The 24,351-nt window shown below is 29.6% G+C and overlaps 3 protein-coding genes across 3 annotated transcripts; 1 reads left to right on the plus strand and 2 right to left on the minus strand.

Moving 5' to 3' along the window:
* The first annotated feature begins 4,229 nt into the window (after nt 1-4,229).
* Nucleotides 4,230-5,247, plus strand: LOC130809974 (dirigent protein-like). Its single transcript, XM_057675854.1, has one exon. The coding sequence runs from the start codon at nt 4,258-4,260 to the stop codon at nt 4,786-4,788; it is 531 nt and encodes a 176-aa protein (XP_057531837.1). The 5' UTR covers nt 4,230-4,257; the 3' UTR covers nt 4,789-5,247.
* Nucleotides 5,248-6,852: 1,605 nt separating this feature from the next.
* On the minus strand, nt 6,853-10,827 carry LOC130809975 (beta-amyrin 6-beta-monooxygenase-like). The gene is made up of 3 exons (XM_057675855.1): nt 9,194-10,827; nt 8,239-8,426; nt 6,853-7,383 (listed from the first exon to the last, which is right to left on the minus strand). Exons 1-3 carry the CDS (start codon nt 10,152-10,154, stop codon nt 7,087-7,089), a joined length of 1,446 nt encoding a protein of 481 aa, XP_057531838.1. The 5' UTR covers nt 10,155-10,827; the 3' UTR covers nt 6,853-7,086.
* Nucleotides 10,828-14,255: 3,428 nt separating this feature from the next.
* Nucleotides 14,256-19,390, minus strand: LOC130809976 (transcription factor MYB58-like). Its single transcript, XM_057675856.1, has 3 exons — nt 19,057-19,390; nt 15,331-15,460; nt 14,256-15,215 (listed from the first exon to the last, which is right to left on the minus strand). Exons 1-3 carry the CDS (start codon nt 19,193-19,195, stop codon nt 14,570-14,572), a joined length of 915 nt encoding a protein of 304 aa, XP_057531839.1. The 5' UTR covers nt 19,196-19,390; the 3' UTR covers nt 14,256-14,569.
* Nucleotides 19,391-24,351: the final 4,961 nt, after the last annotated feature.

Here is a 24,351-nt window from a genome sequence, read left to right on the forward strand (position 1 = left end):
GTATATTTCAGGACCTTACAACTAATGAGGTCAAAGCCACTGCTATGAGAACATCAGGCTTATATCTTTTGTGTTCTTCAGCTTCTTCATATCATGTTTCCCCCAATAATCTTGTTGTAAATACAGCATGTTCTTCTTCTAGTCTTGATTTACTTCATGCAAGATTAGGCCATGTTTCTTTTTCTACTATAAAACATATTCCTCATGTAATAATCAATAATAATAAATAGAATTTTCATTGTGAATCTTGTATTTTAGGCAAACATCATAAGTTTCCTTTTCCTGTTTCATCCTCTCATGCTACTGCACCTTTTGCACTTATTCATATTGATCTTTGGGGTCCATACAGATCACCCTCCTTATCAGGAGCCACATATTTTCTTACTATTCTTGATGATTTCTCTAGAACTACTTGGACACATTTACTTCACAGTAAACACCAAGTTTTTCATATAATATCTAATTTTCTTTCCTATGTCTCAAATCAATTTAACACCACTGTTAAAATTATACGAAGTGATAATGGCACTGAAATTTTCCAACAATCTTGCTGTTCTCTTTTTGCCTCAAAAGGTATTATACATCAAAGGAGCCTTCCTGGTTTACCTCAACAAAATGGCAGAGTTAAGAGGAAACACAGGCACCTTTTAGATATTGCCAGAACACTACGATTTCATGCTGGTTTACCTATTAAATTTTGGGGTGATTGTTTATTAACTGCCACATATCTCATAAATCTCATGCCCACCCCTGTCTTGGATTGGAAAACTCCATATGAATTACTCATGAACAAGCCTGTCACTTTTGATCATCTCAAAGTTTTTGGTTCTTTATGTTATCCTGCTCACAAAACTAATGACAAATTTGCTCCTAGAGCTAAACGATGCATATTTCTAGGTTATCCTTATGCTCAGAAGGGATACAAATTGTATGATTTGGATCAACACAAAATTCTTCTTAGCAGAGATGTTATTTTCAAAGAAAACATTTTCCCTTATAAACAACAAGATTCATCTAATTTTACTTCTCAGCAAACTGAGCCCATTTTTCTTTCATCAGATACTTCTGATGATATTTCCAATTTTCAACAAATTCCTTCCATTAATCCTCTTTTAACTCCTTCTTTCAGTTCTCCTCAAACCACTAGTCCTTCTTCTACTTTTGGTTCTGATCAGCACAATAACTTCATTGCTTCCCCTAATTCTTCTCCTCTCCTTCCTAACCCAAGAAGATCTTCCAGAATCCCAAATTTTCCTTCTAAATATCAAGATTTTATTACCAATATTCCTAACATCAAACCTTTAACTACTCCACAAGATATCTCTTCTCCCTCTTCCTTATCCTTTAATGTTCATACTGAACCTTCTCTTCAACATATGTCCTCTGCAGACTTAGATAGTCTTTCTTTCATGCTATCTGTTTATGAACCCACTTCTTATAATAAAGCTAAAAATGACCCTAGATGGATCAATTCCATGAACAAAGAACTTGAAGCTTTGGAAAACAATCATACTTGGGACTTAACTACTTTACCTCCTGATAAGACTCCTATTGGTTGCAAATGGGTTTACAAAATTAAATTTCAACCTAATGGAACTGTTGAAAGATGCAAGGCTAGGTTAGTGGCCAGGGGTCATAAACAGGTAAAAGGAAAAGACTATAGATACACTTTTAGTCCTGTTGCAAGGTTTACCACTGTAAGAACTATTATTGCCCTAGCTGCTGCTAAAACTGGAGTATTCAACAGATTGATATCAACAATGCTTTTTTACATGGCTACATATCAGAAGACATATATATATGAATCCTCCCCAAGGGTATTCCAAAGCTCTTCCTGGTCAGGTATGTAAACTGAAAAGATCTTTATATGGCCTTAAACAGGCTTCCAGACAATGGAATATTGAACTTAAAAAGTTCCTGCTTCATTCTTTGGGTTTTATTCAATCCAAGCAAGATTTTTCAATGTTTACTAAAAAAGATGGAATTGATTTTACTGTTATTGTTGCTTATGTTGATGATCTTTTGATTTCTGCTTCAAATAAATTTATCATTTCTCATATTAAATCTCAACTTCACCAAGCCTTCACTATCAAGGACTTGGGTGATTTGAAGTTTTTCCTTGGCATTGAAATTCATAGAACTTCAGAAGGGATTCTATTGAATCAAAGAAAATACATTCTTGATTTGCTTCAGGACAAAAAAATAAAAAATTGCAAAATTTCTCCTTTTCCATTACCCAAAGGTCTCAAACTCAGTACTTTGACTGGTGATTTATTGGCTAATCCTGAGATATACAGAAGACTCATTGGGAAACTCCTATATTTGTTCATGACTAGGCCAGATATTTCTTATTCTGTCCAGCAACTTAGTCAATTCTTGAGTGCTCCCAAGGCTCCTCATTTTGCAGCTGCTTTACATGTCTTGAAATATCTTAAGGGTTTTCTCAATACAGGGTTATTTTACAGTTCTAAAATTGAATTTCAACTACAAGCTTATAGTGATGCTGATTGCGGAACTTGTGCTTACTCTGGCAAATCTCTCACAGGCTATTGTGTTTTCCTTGGACAATCCCTTATCTCCTGGAAGACTAAGAAGCAAAAAGTCACTTCTAAAAGTTCTACAGAAGCTGAATATAGATCTATGAGTCAGACAACCAGTGAATTAGTATGGTTGGAAGGTTTATTACAAGATCTGGATATTTTTGTTCCAAGACTTATATTTCTTTTCTGTGATAACAAATCAGCCCAATACATTGTAGAGAATGAAGTTTTCTTGGAAAGAACTAAGCATCTCAAACTCAATTGTCACTACATCAAGGATCATGTTGTATCTGACTTTATATCTCTATCTCATGTCAATTCCACTCTTCAACTGGCCGATTTGATGACTAAACCATTAGGGGCTGCTCAGCATAATTTTCTTTGTTCCAAGATTGGACTTCTTCACTATCCCTCATATCCATCTTGAAGGGGGGTATTAGGGTGATACTTAGTTGATAGCCAGCTCAATTCTACTAATATAGAATATTTTGTTTTAGTAATCCTGGATAGCTTGTATATATATACCTCTTTTGTTTTAGTTTAAGGGCATAATTTTTGATTGAGAAATAAAAGCTTGTTCTTCTTCTTAACCTTCTTGATACTCATCTACAAATCAAGATTATCTTGATTTCTTATCTGCAAGTTTGCAGTTTCTATAAATGCTTATCCATATAAGAATCACAAAAACTTAAATGAATACCTATCGGCTATCGTGCGTTGATGTGTAATCATTTGTTTATATTATTCAATCATTCCATGAATTATTTGTTATTATTATCTTTTTTGATGATATGAATTATTTGTTACTCTATATTACATATCACCTCCGTTCTACACAATAATTTGATATTATTTATTATTTAAATTTATTTTATATATTATAGTTAATGTGTATAAAAAAATATAATTAAATGAAATTTTGTTTAAATCGTATAATTGTGTATCCTTACAATAATATATTTCTATGATTTTTAGTTATGCAAAACAATCAAGATTTAAATGATCAAAATAAAGTGAAAATATGAGCTTCACTAAGTAAATAATTGTGGTTTACATTAATTGTATATCATTGGTATGTGACACTATACTATAGGTCCATCATTTTTATATTTTTGTTTTTCTTATTTTATTTTGTTTATTTTATTTGTTTTATTTTTATTTTTTTTTATTGTTATTTACAAATAACCGTGATTGACTAAAATTTTCTAGTGAAAATATAGCAAATACTAATAATACTCCATCCTATTCACCACATGCGTCTAAATTTTCATTAATTTTTAGGTAGTCAATTGAAACCACATGCGTAAGAGAGAGAATCCAATTTATGGTGGGTTTAACACAAGTGTAGAAGAGAGAATTTAATTTATAGTCATATGTGACCACATGTATAGGAGAGAGAGAGTGTTCAATTATGGTAAAAAAAAAGTGCCTAAAATAAAAGTGAGACATTTAAAATGAGTTGACTTCAAATGAAAATAAGACACATGTGTTAAATAGAAGAGTGTCTTATACATGCCACATTTAATTTTATTACGTAATTTAATGTGTTGTTTTTATCGTTGCTCTCAATACAAATTCTTCAACTGGGTCAGAATCCAAAAATACTTACCCTCCTGCTAACTTAATACCTGGTTTTCTAACATAGTTGACTATAACAAGGCTCCAAATTCTCTATTTATACATAGCTTCAAACCCATACAAAACACATTACAATACAATGGCCTTCTCTTCCATCTATCTACTTACAATCATATCTCTATTCTTGTTCCCTACCATGTCTATCTCTACCTCCCTCAAATCCATGCATTTTACATTCTACCAACATGATATTGTTAATAAGACCGATTTCATGATTATTAAGGGTATAACTGGTGCTGATCTCAGTTTAACAGCAAGCCCATTTGGGAGTATTTTTATACTTCATGACCCACTAACTATAAGCCCAGATCCTTCATCTGACTTAATTGGGCATGCTGAGGGTGCAACAATTACATCAAGCTTTGATGGTCTTGATAATTTGTCTATTGGAAAGTTTACTCTTAACTTTAGGGCCCACAAAGGTTCTTTTTCTGTTCTTGGAAGTGTTAATAATCTTAAGCCTTCTGATATTCCTGTGGTGGGTGGTACTGGAGATTTCATGTTTGTTCAAGGGTTTTTGAGATCATCACTTGTTGATATTAAGGGTTTATATTTTGTTTATAAGGTGGAAGCCAATTTATATTGGCCTCCTTTTGCTACCACGCTATGATATATAATCAAGTTTAAGTTATTGGGGTGTTTGACAAAAGGCTGATAGCTATTTTTAGTGGTTAATTTGACTAGCTGATTATGTTAATTGGTTTGACCAACTTGCTGCTACGAGTAGCTTGTTTAAAAACAACTTATTCATAATAATAAACTGTTTCAACTAACTAATTTACCATACACTAGTATTTGCTGAGTTGACCACTCAGCCCTTTATTTATATCAAAATAATAAGTTAAAATAATTGTTCAATAAGCTGTGTTGCCAAACATCCTCAATATTGTTGGTTTGATGAGTGGTTATTGTCTCTCGTTGAAACAACTTTCATAAAAAGAACTCATATGCTAATAACTTAGTAATTGAGTTATTTAACCTTTGTATGAAGTAACTTTATGAATGATTATGTGATGTTATGTTAATCAAATTTTTTAATGTATAAAAGATATAATATAATAATATGGTAGAGTGGTTTGTTAAATATTTTTTATCTTGAAAGACCACTTTTTGTCTTATCGAAAAAGACACAATAATTTGATGAACAAAATAGATACTTCCTCCATTCTAAATTATTTGCACCTTTACAAGATAATGTATTATTTATTCATCACTCTTAATCTACGATTAGTTTTTAACTTATAAGTTAAAGCATGATCAAGCTAAGACTTTATTTGTTTCATCTCAACACAAACATTATTAATATTAAAATTTATAGTATTTTATTATACATAACTAAAGATATTAAGAATTGAATTAGTGTATTAGATTGCACAAAAAGACAAATAGTACAAATATTTAAGAAATAATTTTTATACCTATCTTCATACTCAGAATCGATCTAAAAGGGAAATTATGATAAATTAAACCGATATTTAAACATTTATTGTGAGTTACAAGAAACTTTGTATGAAATCGTTTAAGACCGACATTTAAACTAACATATATATGAGAGTAATTGTCTAAAAAAAATATGAGTAGGTATGAAGTAGCGAGGATGGGTATTATTTTATGTTTGAAAGGATAATAATATTTTGTTAGATAATAGCATATTTTAATAAAATATATATTTTATTATATTGAGTAAAAATAAAATGGAGGTAATTGCTTAACATAATACGGAGTATCTTAACAAGTTAGTATTTTTAAAATCAGCATATAATAAGCATACAGCTGTGAATTGTGATATAACGATAATAAAACATATCTTTGAGAATTTGTCGCCGCATCAAGTGTAAGAGAATTTTTTTTCTTATAAACAAATCAACCTAGATATAAAATATTATTTTCTTATAAAAATAATTGTAATAGCTTGTATTAATTTATTAGAAAGTGTCAAAAAATATATCTAATAAATTTTTTTTTTCAAAAAGTACCTAATAAAAAGTTTTGTCAAGTATAACGTTTGACTGGTCATAATCGAAAATTCTTCTTCTTCATTTTCAATTTCTTTTCCAATTTAATTTCTTCACTGTCTTCTTTCTCTATTTTTTACTCAAAATCGAAGTTAAATTGGAAAAGAAATTGAAGATGAGAAAAAAGAATTTTCGATTTTAACCAGTCAACCGTTATATTTAACGGTCAACTGAAGGAAAAAGTCACTTGGTACTCTTTGAAAAAAAAAATTTGTTAGGTATTTTTTGACAAATTTTTTTTTATTAGGTACTTTTTGAAAAAATAAATTTTTATTAGGTACTTTTTGACAATTTTCCTTTTAATTTATTGAAAATATTGTTAGACTTAAATTTGTGTAGCTCAAAAATATGTGTAAATAAGTTCAGTTTAATATCAATCAACAATTTTATAATTTTCAAAAGGTGAAGGAGGTCGGTGCCATATTGAGTAACTAGTATGAATGATTTGAAAATACTCATAAGTGATAAGAATAATAAATTAATAACACATTTTGTGAGACATATAACTTTTTTTATTTTACACTTCATACTGAATTTAAAATGTAAATACATTAAAAAATTAAATATATAATGGCTAAGTTTTCTAATTATAAAGAAAATTGTGTATTGCATGAGTGCATATAGGATAATACTAATTATAACAATAAAATAATACTCTATTTGTTAACTTATTAATAAAAGTAATCATATTACAATAATTTTCCTACGGTATCAATTGCTTAAGCACAACAAATAAGCTAAATTACTAATTAGAGATGCTTAAAAATTTACATTTATACAAATTATTATAATACAGGAGAATTGAATTAAATATAAAAAAGTATTTTTAAAATTTATCATGAAAAGAAATAAATTTAATACACAAATGGTTGTTGTTTAAGATTTATAATGTTCTATGAATGAAGTTGTAGATGAACTTTAAGACCATCCACAGGAATTGGGTCTGGATTATAGAAAATCTTTTCATTGGGATTAACCATTTTTAATTTAAATTTTGTGACTAAATTATGGAGAAAAACAAGAGTTTCTATTTTAGCATATTCTTTTCCTATACACATTCTAGGTCCACCCCCAAATGGTACAAATGTATAAGGGGCTGGCCCACTTCCTTCAAATCTTGATGGATAAAATTTCTCTGGATTCTCAAAGTACTTGGGATTCATATTTGTTGAGTATGCACTCCAATGTATCTGTAATTTTTTTTTTTTTTTTTATCATTATATCATCATCAAAGTCAAATATATTAATTAAGAGTCACAAAATACATGTTGCATCAATAAATATATATTACTATAAATTTGTATTTTGCTTAGCTTAATGAAAGATAAATTTGATATTTGAATAATGGGTATCTTATCCTCTTTTCTGATACTATTTTAAATTTGTTATTTAGCCTATATATGTATATCAGTAACAAAGAACGATATGATTGAATAGAAGTTTGATGACTTTGTATCCTAAAGCTAATGAATTGTAAGTAGAGTAACTCACTAGATTATAAGTATTTTAGTCATCAGCGAACCAACCTTAGAGCATTCATAGGTCTATGGCGCCACCATTATGTTACAAAATTAATTATTTTAATAAAATTTGTAAAAAAAAGACACATAAAGATTATAACCAAACTTATATGAGAATATAAGAACCAATCTCTTAAAAACAACACTAAAGTAACAATTTTATTGTCAAAAGTTAACACCATTTTGTATAAATGTAACATTTTTTTTAACACGGTCATTAGTTTTTCTGCGGAAATTTTTCTTTTGAGGAAAAAAGTTTCGTCTTAAAAGTAACACTTTTTGTCTAAAAAAAATGGGTTTTTAGTAAACATTAATACTTTCTGCCAGATTTTTTTTTTTCTTTAAAACTTTTTCATAAAAGTAATAGTTTTTATTTGCCAAAAATAACATGGTTTTACCGAGTCTCATATAAGCTTGATTCTAACATGAACTTCTTTTTTTATAATTTATATGTATACATATCATGTATTTTGATTCAACCATTGATGAAAAATTGAATAAAATAGTGTTTAAAGAATGTGATACCTTCCATCCTTTAGGGATGTGAAACCCTGCAAAGTTAAAATCAGTAATAGCCTCCTTGAAACCTCCTGGAGAAGGTGGTTTAAGTCTCATGGTTTCACATATTACATTCCATGAGTACTTCATTTTCTGAACGTCTATCCAATTGAGTTGCTCTCCTTCTCCTTTCGATCTTTTGATATTCATTTGTTCTATTAGTTCAACAAATTACTTTACACGAATTAGTTTGAAAAACTCAACAAATAATCTAATAGACAGATAGACTAGTTGAATTCAAACTCTTATCACAAAACGTGAAGGTGAAGAAGCCTTTCAACTACTAGCATAGACCTTGAGTACTAACAAACATTTTAATGAAGTAACAACAACTTATGTCAAGCCGAATTAATACAACTTATTTTCTTTTTTGGCAATGTTCCACTATCCTTCTTTTAATCTCATTTAGAAACTTATACTTTCTCTCGATCTTAATCATTTATTCTCATCCTTCAATTTTTTTTTTATCATTCTCCAACCCAATATCCCTTTTCACTAATTTTCTCACATTTTGCAATGAGTGTAAATGAGAGGGAAAGAGAGTGTTTATGAAGTAATAAAGTCAATTCAATCAAAAACTTAAGAAAATCATTGAGGCACAAAAATATCATATATACTCTAACACACAGTGTAATACGCACAAGAGCTCTTTGCGTTTGAATTGTGGATGTCCCTTCTCATACCTGGCCTTGTATAATCTACTTTAAATGAAGGGTGATTGAGATTCAAACCTATAACCTTTTTATCACGCTGGCTCTGATACTACTTAATGACTTAAAGAACCAACTCAAACTAAAGTTTAAACTGATAGTTAAAACCTCATAATATGTTACATACTCTAACACATCCCTCACAAGATAGCTCATTAGGTTAGAAATGCGAGTGCTGCATAAAAAAAACCAAATTAAAAATGAAAAATTACCTTGCAAAACTTTATCATAAACATGAGGATGTTTAGAAAGGTAGGCAATTGTGAAGGCAATAGTAGTAGTAGTTGTATAAAAACTAGCAAATATAAACCCAACAATAACTCTAGCAATATCCTCTTTGCTTACACAACTTCCATCCTCATCCCTAACCATCAAAAATCTACCCAACAAATCACCATCAATTTGATCATGATCATGATCATCATTCCCCATTTTGTTCTTTCTCTTCTCCACCATCTCAAAAATCTTCTCTTGGACAATTTTCGACGCTTTAAGAGCCTTATAATAAGGCATCCCAGGGACATAAAGAGGTGTAGATAAAATCCCTTCAATAAATTCAAAAAAAGGATCACGTAATTCTTTCAAAGACTTCAAATTTGGGTTAAAATACTCAACAAAAACCCTATAAGATAACTCAAAAGTGAACTCTTTTATTAAGGGATGTACTTTAACTTGGAGGGAGGGTACCCAAAATGTGTCCAAATGTTGTTGGGCCATAGAATCCATAGTACCCACAAATTTTTGTATATTGTCTAATTTTAGGAACTTATGGGCAATTTCATCAGCCATTTTATAAGAATTTGAATTAGGGTTAGCATTTTGTTGAGCAAGAGCTTTAGAAACAGAGTAGGGTAGCCAGAATTTGAGCAATTTGTTTTCATTAGAGAAGATAAATTTGTTGGCTGCGGGCCCACATAGAATAGCTACTGTTTCACCAGCAATGGAGGTTTGAAATGCATTACGGTTGTATGTTTTCATTCTATCAAGTATGAATTTTTTTGGGGATGATACAAAACTTGGGGTTTCTCCTATTAATGGCCAACCTTTTTTGCCTGGTGGAAATGGTAATTGTTTTTTTGAGCATGTTTTTGAAATGATAAAAAGTTGGAATTTTTTTGTAATAAGTATGACTATGAATGTTATGGTTAATCCTAAAAGAATGGTTAAATCCATAATTTGGAACAATTTTTTTAAATACTCAAGATGTAAAACGAGAAATAAACTAATACAGTGAATAACAATATGTTTAGCTCATGAGGATAAAGGTTTTATTTGAAATGAGAAGAATTGGATATGTATAAATACAAAGATTGGTTCCTAAATGTCATGAATTAATTGAAGTACACTTCAACAATGCATATAATGTTAAGAGGAAGACACAAAATTTTATACTATAATCTTACGCAATGATGTGTTTGTTCTATGATATTAAGCTTCACTTAAAATAATTTGCTACAATTTTTCCTTCTTTTATGTGACTTGGTAAGTTTTGATTGTTTTTGTTAAGTTTTGCCATTCTTTTACCCTAGTTTTTGTTCATTTGTATTTCTAGATGCTCTTTTTTTTAATATAGTTTGGTTGGAGATTTCACTCAACAACTTTGACATAGACTATTGAAATGTTTTACTCCACCATATTGATGTTGGATCCGTCGGTCGTGCATAATTCACATTAGTATGAGATTGTCCATTATGAGCCGAACTCACACAAATTTGTTTTTGACATCTTTTTTATTGGTCTCATATTAATAATTTGTTGTTTGATCAGTTTGTTAACATTTTCTTATATTTCTGATGGGAAATTTGAGAAGTAGACTTAAACCGTTTTGAATTGAGATATACTCGTAGAAATACTCATACAGGTGATTGCTTAGTAAACTTTTTTGACATGGTTTACGTAACAGCATCTGTCCCTTTGAAGACAATCATTTACAACCCAACACTACAAGGGCATTTCACACTTGTGAAAGAACATAGGTGACATCATTTGGTGAAATTTTCCACTGCTTCGATGACCTATGTTATATGGGTAGGTGATGAGTATCAAACCTCTATTATAACGGTGAATAAAAAAAATCTTCAGCCATTTAGTCTGCTCATAATTCTAAATTAAATTGTATTTGAATTGAGAGAATTAGACGGAAAGAAAAGAGATAGATAGGAAAGGTTGTATCTTCCATTGTTTGTATAATAAATTCGGATGAAAAGGATTTGAAGTTTTATTAATGAACAGTTCTCGCCAATAGTGAAAATATTTAAAAGACAAATAATTTTTGTATTCACTCTCTTCCCTTTACTTCTAACAATCAAAGTTTTTCCCTTCCCTTTCTTTTTTTCTTCCCCTTCTCCTCTCCTTCCTTTTATTTCCTTCTTAAATTGTTATCTAAATAAAGTATTAATAAAAGTATGTAGTACTTATTAAAAGATTAGATGAAGTAAAAGAGATAGTCAAAACTCAAATTAAATATAATTATTAGTTGTTTATTATTTGTCAAACCGACCCTTAATGATATGAATATTCGTAAACTATTCTAGAATTACTACTTTACTCTTTGAAAATTGTAAACACCAAAAAATAGTTCAATTAGTATGTGTACTCCCATCGTGATAATTGTTTCTCCCTTAAGCCTCATCATCTCAAAATATTTGTTTAATAAGTTTGAAGCCTAATGCCTTTTTGGGCTTATCACATTAGCTTCATGTACACTTCAATTTTGACTCCTTTTCCTTTTATGAATATGTGTTATTGTGAATTGTTGATAGTTAGTTAGAAGTATTAGTTCGTTAACAAGTGTTGTACGAGACCGTATTACCATGAGAATATAAGTGATTATTTTAAGGTTATATCAGCCTATTATTCTAATTGATTAATTGAGATAGTAAGTAATCACTTTAAAATAATATGTGATCACATCAACATTATGAAAAGTGACATTTATAAAACTGTAATTAATCACTGTAAGGTTATACATGGTCTTTTTAAGATTATAAGTGATCATGATTAGTTTAACACTATAAAATGTGATCACTTTAAGACTGTAAGTGATTATTTTAAGTTTAAAACTTAGCCACTTTAAAATTATAAATAATTTTTTTTAACTTTAAATATATATTAAATCAACCAATAAATAACATGTCACCATGAGACTTTGTGTTTGTTATCAATTATCTCAACCTTTAATAGTACTACTAACTATATGGGCAACCTACAAATAAATATTGGGCCAATTTAATCGTTTAATGATAACTGTTATTGCCTGTCACATAGTAGTTGGAATTGGGCTAGCCCATTGTTATTTCGTAAACTGCAAGACGTGATCATATATTCCGTGGTTCTCTATCCTATTTCTTCAATTTTCATTATGTTCTTGTTTTTTAATACTTTATTTTATTTATTTTAATAGTTCCATTTAATTTTTTACACTTGATGAAATAATATTTTAATTGTTTATATTCTAATCTTTTAAAATTAAAAATTAATTCTCAATATTGTTCATTTGTTAGTTGATTCTACATTATTAACTTGGTGATTAATTTATAGTAACAATTAATTAGTAGAGGGAGCCATTAGCCATTAATGTACATATAATTAAAGGATTTATAGGCCTTAGAAATTAAAGTAGGTAATTGAGGCCTTTTTTTTAACAAGTAGGTGGTTAATTTGGAAGTTATATTATATTGAAATTTCAATATCTGCATAAGGCAGTATGCTTGGACCACTCTAAATGATTGAATTTTATTGAAAGATAAAACAAATAGTAGGTGAGACTTAGAGAGGAATTTAAATCTATTAAACATTAATTATCTAATTAATATATTAAGTTTTTATCTAAACTTAATAGTGTTGCAAATTAGTGGGATAATTGCATTCAAATAATATAATAAAGATGTGTAAATGATAAGACAATTCGTATATGAATAATAGGAGTAAGGAACAAGGAGTACAATTAATATCAAAATATTAATTCTTTTTAAAAAAAATCAAAAAATTAAGAAAGAATTAAGTTTTTGGGAAAAATTATTAAAAATAATCCAATCTTTTACTCATCTGCTATGAATAATCTCACCTTTTAATTATTATTTAATAGTTCACCATTTGGTATGTATTTGCTCTTAGTATATCCAATGATCTGAACCATTATAGGTCACAACCCTACTCCTCCCCTCTAACACTGGATATGCTGGGAGCAAATAAGTATTAAGGATGAGATTTTTACAATATAATTTATAGGTGATTAGTATATACTTCTTGGTCCCAACCAAATAATTTCATAGACTTTTGGGACGAAGACTATGAAACTGAATATAATGAGTTAAAGTAATGGTATTTAGAAATAAAAGATAGAATATAGAGTATAAAAGTGGTGGATTATATCCAAAATTGTGACAAATTAATTATTAAAAAAAGACTAAAAAAATTAGACAAATTGAATTCCAAAGAAAAGTAGAGATGTAAGTTTGGTGTTTGGTTTGGATTCAATATAAATCCATCAAACTAAATTAAATTCGCTTTTAACTTTTTGACTCAAAATTTCAGTCCAAATCACTGAAAAAAAAATAGTCGAACAAAATACAATTCAATTTTGTTTAGTTTTATGTTTAATTGATTTTTCACCAAATTAGTTGTATTTACCACTAGAGGAGTATCTCATCATGTCAACTATAACACAAACAAAAAATCAATTTGATTTTTTTGGCTTTTCGGCATCATGTTGATAAGTTCCAATATATTCAATTAATGAAGTACAAACTAACCATTTTATTATTTTCAATGTATGATGCAACTTAAATATAATACACATAACTATAGCCAATCATAAGACATTTCCCAAAAAAAAAAAATCTTCAATTGTTCTGTTTGGTACAGAAGAAATTCCTGTTGGAATCAGTTGGTAGAGAAAAATTCCTCTAATAAAATTTTATTGAAGTCATTGAGTTAGCCAACCTAAATTAAGAAAATTATTTATCCCTCTCAATGACATTGTCTTAATTATATTTTGACAATAAAAAAGTATTATATACATCAATTGATACACTCTTTATCTATTTAATTTCGTACTGTATACGTACATTTTCTATATACTTTTACTTAACAAGGGACAAAATCAAAAGATGAAAGAATGCTAAAAGGGATGTGTGGCTAATGGTTGATTATAATTAAAGTGACTGATTTGATCAGTTCATTTTAAATACGTTATTAGAAGCAACTTGTTTAAAAATAACTTATTCATAACAATGAGTTATTTCAATTAGTAATTAATCAAACACTGGCATCATCTTTTTGTATCAAAATAAGCAGAAATTTGTCCGATAAGCTATTTTACCAAATACATCTATAAACTTAGAAAACATGAAAACGATTTATTTGACTAAAAAAGTTGCTCCTATACAATTTTAATTGGTACATGGTCCCACTATGATTTTGTTAACCTTATTTTTGAAAACTTCTTTGTTAATTATGAGGAGTTGAACAAATTTGATCCCACCTCTTAATTAACATACAATTTTTGACATTTTATAACTTGGGCATCTATATTTGAATGTACTTTTTAACTAACATTTTTTCAACATGTTGAATAATTAGGTAAATTAACTAGAATTATAAGAAAATAGGTCATTTTTTGAAGTAACATTGGTAGATTGTAGTTGTGTAGATCCATCACTTAGATGATCAAGTCCAAGTTCATTTTCCAAGTATACTAACCACCACCAACTTTCACCAACTTCTTTACTAGTATTATCATCCTTCTTGTCATTGTTAGACATTTGGGTGTCCACATTTTGGAATTGTACTTCATTGTCACCATGTAACAAATCCCACAAGTCCAAATTAGGTTCAAAGGGGATCTCAATTAACTCATCTAATGAATTTTCGATGTTCTTCGTAGGGTACGTGCTCATTTCATCCTTGTTACGATCATCTATATTTTCGATTATGCTAGGGTTCATATTGGTCATCATCAAATGGTCGGATAATGAGTTGTATGAGGAAGAAGACGAGCTTGAATACTCGATTGTGTCGTTGATGATTGTTTCATTCGTTCCATCGAGGACTGCATCATTTGGAGAAGTTGTATTTGCTGATGCTAAGTCGTTACATGTTGATGATGATGATGATGGTGCATTCTTTTCATTAGTCTTCTTAACTTTGAGACGTTTTTTTAGGTGGGTGTTCCACACGTTCTTTATTTCATTGTCGGTTCTCCCAGGAAAATGAGATGCTATTTTTGACCATCTAAAATATAAACATGTATAAGAGAAAAAGATTAATTAAATTGAAAAGATAAAACGTACGTATAATAATACATGAGAAATATCAAAAGAAAATAAAGGTGAAAATGAATATTTACTTGTTTCCTAGTGTTTGATGTAACTTGATAATGGCTTCTTCTTCTTGAAGAGTAAAATTACCACGTTTAAGATCAGGTCGAAGGTAATTAACCCATCTTAATCGACAACTTTTTCCACATCGAGCTAATCCTGAAATCAAAATTGGGGATGATTAATTAGTTACTAATGACAAATTATATACATGTACAGACAAATTAATTAGTATTTTCTCTATTAGAGAAAGCAACATTTGAATTTTGATGCGATTATATAAAAGTTAATATGATTGATTTACTTTTGTGAGAGATCGTCTTACGGTGAAAAGACCTTAAACAAGTAGCTCATATTATTATAATATAAATTAAATAGACTATTTAAGCCAATTATAAGACACGTCTCTAGGTAATACCGTCTTATACAACAATTTGTGAATATCATATGTTCACTAATATACTACTCTACTTTCATAATTATATTTATTTTATTATTTTCTTGTATAGAAAGAGTTGCATAGTATTATCTCACATCTCACACGAAAATCCTTTTGGGTTAGATTTATGGGCACAACACAATTTTCCCTTATATGTAACGTTAATACTTCGACTTGAAATATATGCTAAGAGGTGATTATTTTTTGAACCCATAACAAGGGCTTCTGATACCATATATGTTAAAGGGTCAACTCAACTAAAAGTTTAACGTTTAATATGATAAGCTAACGTGACAAAAAGTCATGAGTTTGAATCTCTCCATCATCATTATTGCGTGAAGGAGCATAACAGAATATATTACACATCTTAGAGTTTCAATCACCAGCTTAATTTATTTGGATTAAAATTCACCATATATATAGAATTCATAAATGCTCTTTTCTTTTATAGTTTGGGTGGAGAAATCACTCAACAACTTTGACATAGACTCAATGTTTCATACCATTATTTTGAGAATTGAGGTATAATATTCAAATAGGTGATTGCTTAGTAAACTTCTTTGACTTGGTTTACCTAACAGCATTTGTCCCTTTGAAGACAATCATTTATACTATTTGTTAGTTAGTTGTCTGACTAAGTTACCAACCCACCACTACAAGGGCAGTTCACACGTGTGAAAGAAAATATGTGATACTTATCATTTTGCAAATAACATTTTCCGTTTTTATTTAATCGTTATCATTTAATTTTTTCACAATTTACATTTTGACTTGCATTAGTGATTTAAAAATAAAGTTAGGTAGAATCTTTATTTTTAGAGGACTAATCATAAAATCTACTATCAAACTATATCTATGTTTTATAATTTTTGTATTTGTATATTGATAATTCAAGATATTATTAGTTTAAAGTGTGCATGACATGTGTGAAAAGTAAGGTGTAACAATTAAATAAAGAAAGTAAAAGATATGTGCATGGAAGCTCAATTTAAAAACATCACTTGTGAAAAGTAAAGTGTAACAATTAATATTAGCAACTTGTAATATTTAAATTATTTATTAATATCTAAGTAGTATTTATAATTAATAGCTCATAATTGTGATTTAGATATTGTATGACTTGTTTTTAATCCATGAATCAATATAAATTTCTATGTAAAATATGTTTTATTGTTGCACAAAAAATTATCTATTATTGAAAATTTTACAGAATTAATAATTTGAAAAATTTAATCAAAATTAATCTATAAACAAGTTATAAAACCACTATTAATATACGAATACAAAAAAGACTTATTAATACATTGATTTATACATATATAATATAATATTTTTAGTAGGTTTTCATGGCTAACATTTTTCTTAAAAAAAAATAAAATTTTACAAGTATATATAAGATATATTATTCTTTGTCTTATTGTAGTATTTAGTTAATAAATATATTTATTTTAACTCTTAAATATAAAATAAAAAACATAAGAATCAATTCAATGAAAAACTTAAGTTGATGGTTGAGACTCTATATTATATACTCTATCAGTCAATACAATCCATTAAATTTGCAAATTATCCTAGCAAACGATTTGAGCCGCATTTTCTTTGGATTATAGGATAGACAGAAAATGAGAGTTAGGCCGTGAGAATTAAACTCGAAATTTTTTATGAAAAGTGGTACTTGCTCTCTGACTAAGAGAAGGCCTGATTTTGATTTTTGTTAAATGAGAATTAGCTATGAGATTATCCTTAGACCCTTAGTCAAATCTTACGCAATTTGCAGTTCGACAACTAATCCCATGATCAGTCACTATACCTACTCAATTATAAACTTTTTATTCAAGTAAAATGCATGCCATTTTTATAAAATATTTTTACTCTTAGTACTAATGAAGCCAATATTTTAAATTTTGTTATCAAAATTGTGATATCATACTTCCAATACAAAATTACTATGAAAGATAATTATCAAGGCACTTAATTTTAGGACATAAAATGATTTAAAATATTATCTTTTTTCATTTCAATAGAATTAGAATATAAATATGGTAAGATATAACGTTCTTAAATCGAAGAAAAATAAAATGAAAGAAATAAGAATGATATAATCAAAAGGCAGGGAAGATATATTTGATAGAAGTTGGAGCATTTTTATATTACAAATGTTCAAATAAATGGGAATGTCCTAATATTAACCCGACCTTATAATTAAATCCAATTTGATTTAAATTTAAAAATGAACTGATAATTATATAAAAGCTTACATTGATAAAAGATTCGATTATATACTGACTCGGAAAGTTTGACCTGATTGAACACCTCTAACCGAGAGAGCATGAAAAAAGTAATTTATTATGGGTTAAAACCATATGAGTTTATTCAGGTTATTTTTCGAATCATTTAATTAAAAATTTTATTTATATTGAATTTCTTAGCAGATAACACAAATAATAACTAAGTTGGCACACATGTAAAAGTGAGTTTTAGCCTACTATAGTTGATCCTCCCCTAGCTAACCAATAAGGTGTCAAAGCAAAACTCAAATTGGATTGGAAGTTCATAATCAACAATGTACAGAAAAGTATGAAGTAACAAAGTCAATAAATACGTTGTTAAGAGTATGATTATTCACATGTTTTAAAAAATTATTCTAAAAAAATCTAAACCGCTTTCTGATTTCTGTTGGCTAATGATGCCAAAATCCCATTAAGATCATCAAAAGTCATGAATTAATTTAAGTAATCAATCTAGTTAAGATAATTGTCGGAAAATACTTTACTTAGTGGATAAATTATCCACTCGACCACTTATATAACTAACAAAAACTCTACATAACAAGTACTCTTAATAATGAATAATGAATATGTTTCATAAAAATTACGATATATTTAATATTTTATCACGCATTCTCGCATAATAATTTTTTTGGTCGTAAGTGTGGATATTGTAGAGACATCCTCGTACATAACGTTAAATATTTAATTCTAAATAAAGGATGGATCAAATTTGAACTCTTTATGAGCATGTTAGCTTAATTCAAATATCATTTTAAGGAATCAATTTAACTAAAAGATTAGCTTTTAGTCTGTTGGAATTGTTTCCCAACTGATAAAATCCTGAAATGACTCTCCTGTGAGGGAACATGATGATAAAAAATAGAGTTTAATATACGTTGAGGTATCATCTGCTTAAGTTTTTAGTAAAATAGGTTTATTAACCGACAGAATAATAATATTTATGATTAATTATTGCTAACCCACTATAATAAAACATAAAATAGTGCTAATCATGGGTGTAACAATAAATTAAAAAGAAGAAAAACCTGCAAGTTTAGGGAGAGCACGCCAATTATTATGGCCATGTTTCTGAATGAAAGAAATGAGCTTAAAGTCCTCAGCTTGAGACCAAGGTCCTCTTTTTACTCCTGCTTTGTCACAGCATGGTTTTCTTCCTTTACCCATATTATTAATTACCCCTTAATTACACACTAATTATAAACCTAGGAATAATTTATTTATACTATAAGAAAAGGATTGAAATTTAAGGGAATTAATTATAACAAGATTTTATAGAGTAAGTAATTAACTCTAGCTAATTATTACTAATTATGGGTTAAGTAAGATAAGAAGTTTGGGTGATGACAAATGTTGAGTGTTAAGTAACCAAGATTGGATGTGTGTGTTATATATATATATAGTAAGTTGGGGGGAAATGAAAGGATGATGGCATTTCATGCATTGGGCTTACGCCAACGTTGTAGTATGATTCCTCCACTTTCACCTAACTCTTTGGACCTTACTCCTACTTCTTTTCGTTTTAAGCTTTTCTTTCTTTTTTTTGTTTGGTATGTCATGTCACTATATTCTATTTTTTATTTGGGGGTAAGATGAGAGATGTGGTAAGTTTATTATATACTCTAAGTGTCCATTTGAGTTTGTGCTTTCTTTTTGGAGGGATACAAGTATAGTTTCTTTGTTATCTTTTTCGTTTCTACCATTAAATGGGGTTTATTGGGTTTGATGATATGGTATGTGTTTGCAATATAGGATGAGAGATGTGGTCGTCAGGTCTATTATATACTCTCTGTCTTTTCAGAGGCGTACTGATTTAGTTTGTTTGTTGTCTTTTCTGAACCCTGCCCCAAGCGGAATTTACTGGGTATTATTGTATGATATGGTGTGATTTGTCCCTTTAAGTTTGCATTATAGGACGAGAGATGTGGTCGCCAAGTCTATTAGATACTCTTTCTATACCTTATTTGTGTTTTCTATATTTGAAAGGGGTACAAATATGGTTTGTTTTTGGTCGCCTCTTCAGACTCTACCACCAAGTGGGATTTACTAGATATGTTAGTATGGTGTGGTATTATGTGCCTTTGAGTTTGCACTATAAGACTGCAAAATTCTCGTATATTTGAGTCTTATAATGTTAATTTAAAAAGACAAAGTTGTATATTGAGAAAATAAATTATAACATGTTCACTTGATATACATATAATTAGAATATATCTTTTATTAACAGAATCAACCAGATAATGATGATAAACATGACCAAGACTAAGACTAGTGAAACAAAGTATACCAAAAAAAGAAAAGGGTGGAGCATTTACTATTTTTAATAAGTTAACATAAAAAGTTTTACGCATATAATTGAGTCTTTCATGTAGAGAAAGATTATAATCAAAAGACTATACTAGTATTACAATAATTTTTTCTTTTCAAAACAAAACTACATTATTTTGATAATTGTAGCTTAATTTTTTTTTTTAAAAAAACATATTTTTAGGTGTATTCATAAGTTTACACTGAGATAGGTCAAAGATTCCATATTTTTTGATTTTCATTAAAATGAACTATATGAATTTACCTCATCAAATTAAGGATTACATAAAAAATTGATAATAAAAATAAATAATTTATACCATATAATTCAACGGGATTTACTGAATATAATAGTATAATACACTAACTCAATAAGAATAAATAATATTAAAATAATAGGATATTATAGTAATTGAGCTTCTATGTATGTCAATTACTTAAGTTTTTATTTGGGTTAATGGACCAATTGGCTAAGAGGTCTTGATAAATTAGACCACTAGTCAATATACAATTGATTAGTTAAGTACTAGTACTATTTAATTACTTATATTTTATTCTTTGTAGATTTTATGCTTTTTTGAGGTTTCATGGGTGGTAATAGTATAGTGTATCATTTGCAACTTTACCTCACGTCATGCTTATCTAATTCTTGTGTGAGCTTAAAATAACATCAACTAGAAGTACATTTTATTTCAAACAAAGAATAGTTTTTTAATTTATGTTACACTTATTTTCAATTTAATTTAGTTCGTTTACATTTTAATGTATAATTATAAAACTCCTAGTTTTATATGTTCTTCTTAAATGAAAGTTATAAAATTTAATGTCAAATTTTAATATTGATTTCGAAATCATATTCATGAGTGATCATGATTAATATGAAAAAAACAACTTCATGAGTGACCATAATTGATTCGTTTTAATAAATACTTTTTAAAAATCAACTTCTTAAAATTTTTAGAAACTCATAATTAAAATTATTTGATTTTAAAATTTGTATTGAAATTTGTAACAAAAGTAATAAGAAGAACAAATGAAAAATATATATATATATATATCATTCGGATGCTTAAATTTTTGATATACATACCAAAATATAATGATATACTTATAAGGTATGCTCAGTTTAGATCATCAATTTGATTCAAAATGAGTTCGATAAAGCTCTTTTAATATAAACATAGTAGAATGTAATTCGTTTTGTTTATAAACGAACTCTATATTTAATAATAATTCTAAATTTCAAACAATTACTCATCCTAAGAATTCTATATTCTTACAATATTTATTATGTTACAAGAATTATATAATAAATAATAAATACTCCCCCGATGAAGAAAAATAAACAAGAAAAGCTTGTAGGAATGTGAATATTTAGAAAATAATGAGATTATTCTCCTTAATTATATTTGATTGTAGTAATTATCTTTATTTTCTTATTTAGTGTCTTGTATTATGTATATATAGGATCTCTGTATTTCATAACAAATATAAAAAATGGTATTCTTAACCCTAAACACTTTTCTTAACCCTAATTTCCGCATAATTAATTTTTTCATGGTATCAGAGCCATAAGGCGAAATCCAGGACCGGCAACCACCTTTCTCAGCCTTCATCATTTACCATGGCAAATTAAAAATCAAACCAAAACACAGACAACCAAATCGTAACAATGGCCCAAATTGAACACATGTTTCAATTATTCCAGCAAATGAATAAGAAAAATCAAACCATAGAACCATTAGCATCCGAATTGAAGGTAGCCGAAAAATTGAATTATCACAATTACACCAAATTGTGTAAATTTATGCATATAGCCATCGAAGCAAGGGGGCGACTAGAGCATATCACCTGCAAACCACCAAACTCCACAGATCCGACATATGAACAATGGAAATAGAAAGATGTGGTAGTCCTTTCATGGATTCCCACAAATATTGAACCAGACTTAATCAATCAATTCCTAGACTATAGTACAACCAGGGATTTATGGAGGGGTATCAAAACACTCTTCGGTAGTGGATGGGACAAACTTCAGATCTTTGATCTGAGTTTGAAGGCGGCGTCTTTGAAGCAAAATAATGACACTATTAAAGTTTACTTTGGTAAACTAAATACCCTCTGGAAAGAGATCGATAGGAGAATGCCTAACCCCATGAAGTTTGATGAAGATATCACCATTTTTAACACCTTCATCCAGACACAAAGGCTATACCAATTTTTGGCCGGAATTAATGACTCGTTTGACAAAGAAAGACAGATCTATTAAATCAAACACCACTGCCGATACTAGATGTGGCTTATGCCACGATTCGTCGGGAAGTAGCTCGACGTGGAATCATGGTCCATGTTTCATTATTGGGGCACAACCCCTCAGAAATTGGTAGTGGTCTCATTGCACATCACCGGTCAGAAAAATCATCACTCCGGTGAAAGGATAGAACAAACTTGAAGTGTAGCCATTTTGGTGGTTCTAGACACACCAAGGATGGATGTTTCAAGATCATAGGCTACCCCGATTGGTGGGATGATCTACAAAAGAGGAAGGCTGCCACCAAGGCACCGACAAGCCAGACCAGCGGCAAAGCCCTCCTCATGGTTGTAGACTACACCGACGGCAAGGAGGACCACATTGGAGGTGAGACAAACGAAACAAAAGTGGACAGAAACCCAACAAAAAACATCACAGAGAAAGAGGAGAGAAAGAGAGGCCGGATGAAGAAGGGGAAGGGCAAATGAAAAACTTTCCAAAATTAAGTATTTATGGGGAGGGGGGAATACTCCTAAAAACCTTAACCTAACAAACCCTAATAGCCCAAAATAGGTCGGCCCACTTTACCCATAAAAATGCAAAACAAATAACCCTCTTGTTCCCAAATCTTTTCTTTCAACCCAACAAACACATAGTCAACCCACTACGACACCATGGATCTTTGACTGTGGTGCCACAGATACTATGACCTTTGACCCAAATGATTTTTTAACCCATAAATCCTTATCCCGATCTCATATACAAACAGCTAATGGAGAGTGTGTTCAGGTTCTTAGTGCTGGTTTAATTGATATATCTCCCTCTATTCATCTTAAAAATTGTTTACTGATTTCCAGTTTGTCTCATAAATTATTGTCTGTTAGCCAGCTGACTAAAGAGCTTAATTGTACTATTCTCATGTCTGCTACTGGTTGTATTGTGCAAAGTGCTCAGATCGGGACAATCATTGGACGTGGTACTGAACGAGGAGGTCTATACGATGTAGATGAGACGACTCAACAAAGTCAAGCATTGCTTAATCGTGGGTCTCCTGATCATCACCTCTGGCTATGGCATCGGCATTTGGGTCACCCCTCTTTAGCTTATTTAAAACATTTATTTCCTTGTTTTAAGCGTACTATGTCTTTGGATTGTGAATCTTGTGTCTTGGCGAAAAGCCATAAACACTCTTATTTACCTAGTATTACTTGCACTACTAGTCCTTTTGTTTTGATACATTCTGATGTATGGGGGCCTGCTCCTAATTTTGGTACTCATACTTATTCTTATTATGTTTTATTTGTAGATGACTACACCCGTATAAGTTTGGTTTTTTTTTTGAAACACAAATTTGAAGTTTTTTTTTTTATTATTATTTTTTACTTTTTTTTTACTGTTTTTTGTCACCTTCTCTAATATGCTTAAAACTCAATATCATACTACACAACAAATTCTTCGTTCAGACAATGGGGGGGGGGGGGGGGGGGGGGGGGTGGGATTTATTAATTTTGCAATGAAAACCTTTCTTTCTGATCATAGGATGCTTCATCAAACCTCTTGCCCGGACACTCCACAACAAAATGGGGTGGTTGAGCGCAAGAATCATACTTTACTTGAGATCACTCGGGCTCTCATGATCGAATATCATTCCCAGCCTATTTTTGGCCCGAAGCTATTGCTACAGCTACATACCTTACTAACCGTCTCCCTTCCAAACCTCTCCACTATAAAACCCCTCTCGAAACTCTGGGCTCCTTTGTCTCCC

This window comes from Amaranthus tricolor, chromosome 4 (assembly GCF_026212465.1).
Source record: "Amaranthus tricolor cultivar Red isolate AtriRed21 chromosome 4, ASM2621246v1, whole genome shotgun sequence".
NCBI lineage: Eukaryota > Viridiplantae > Streptophyta > Magnoliopsida > Caryophyllales > Amaranthaceae > Amaranthus > Amaranthus tricolor.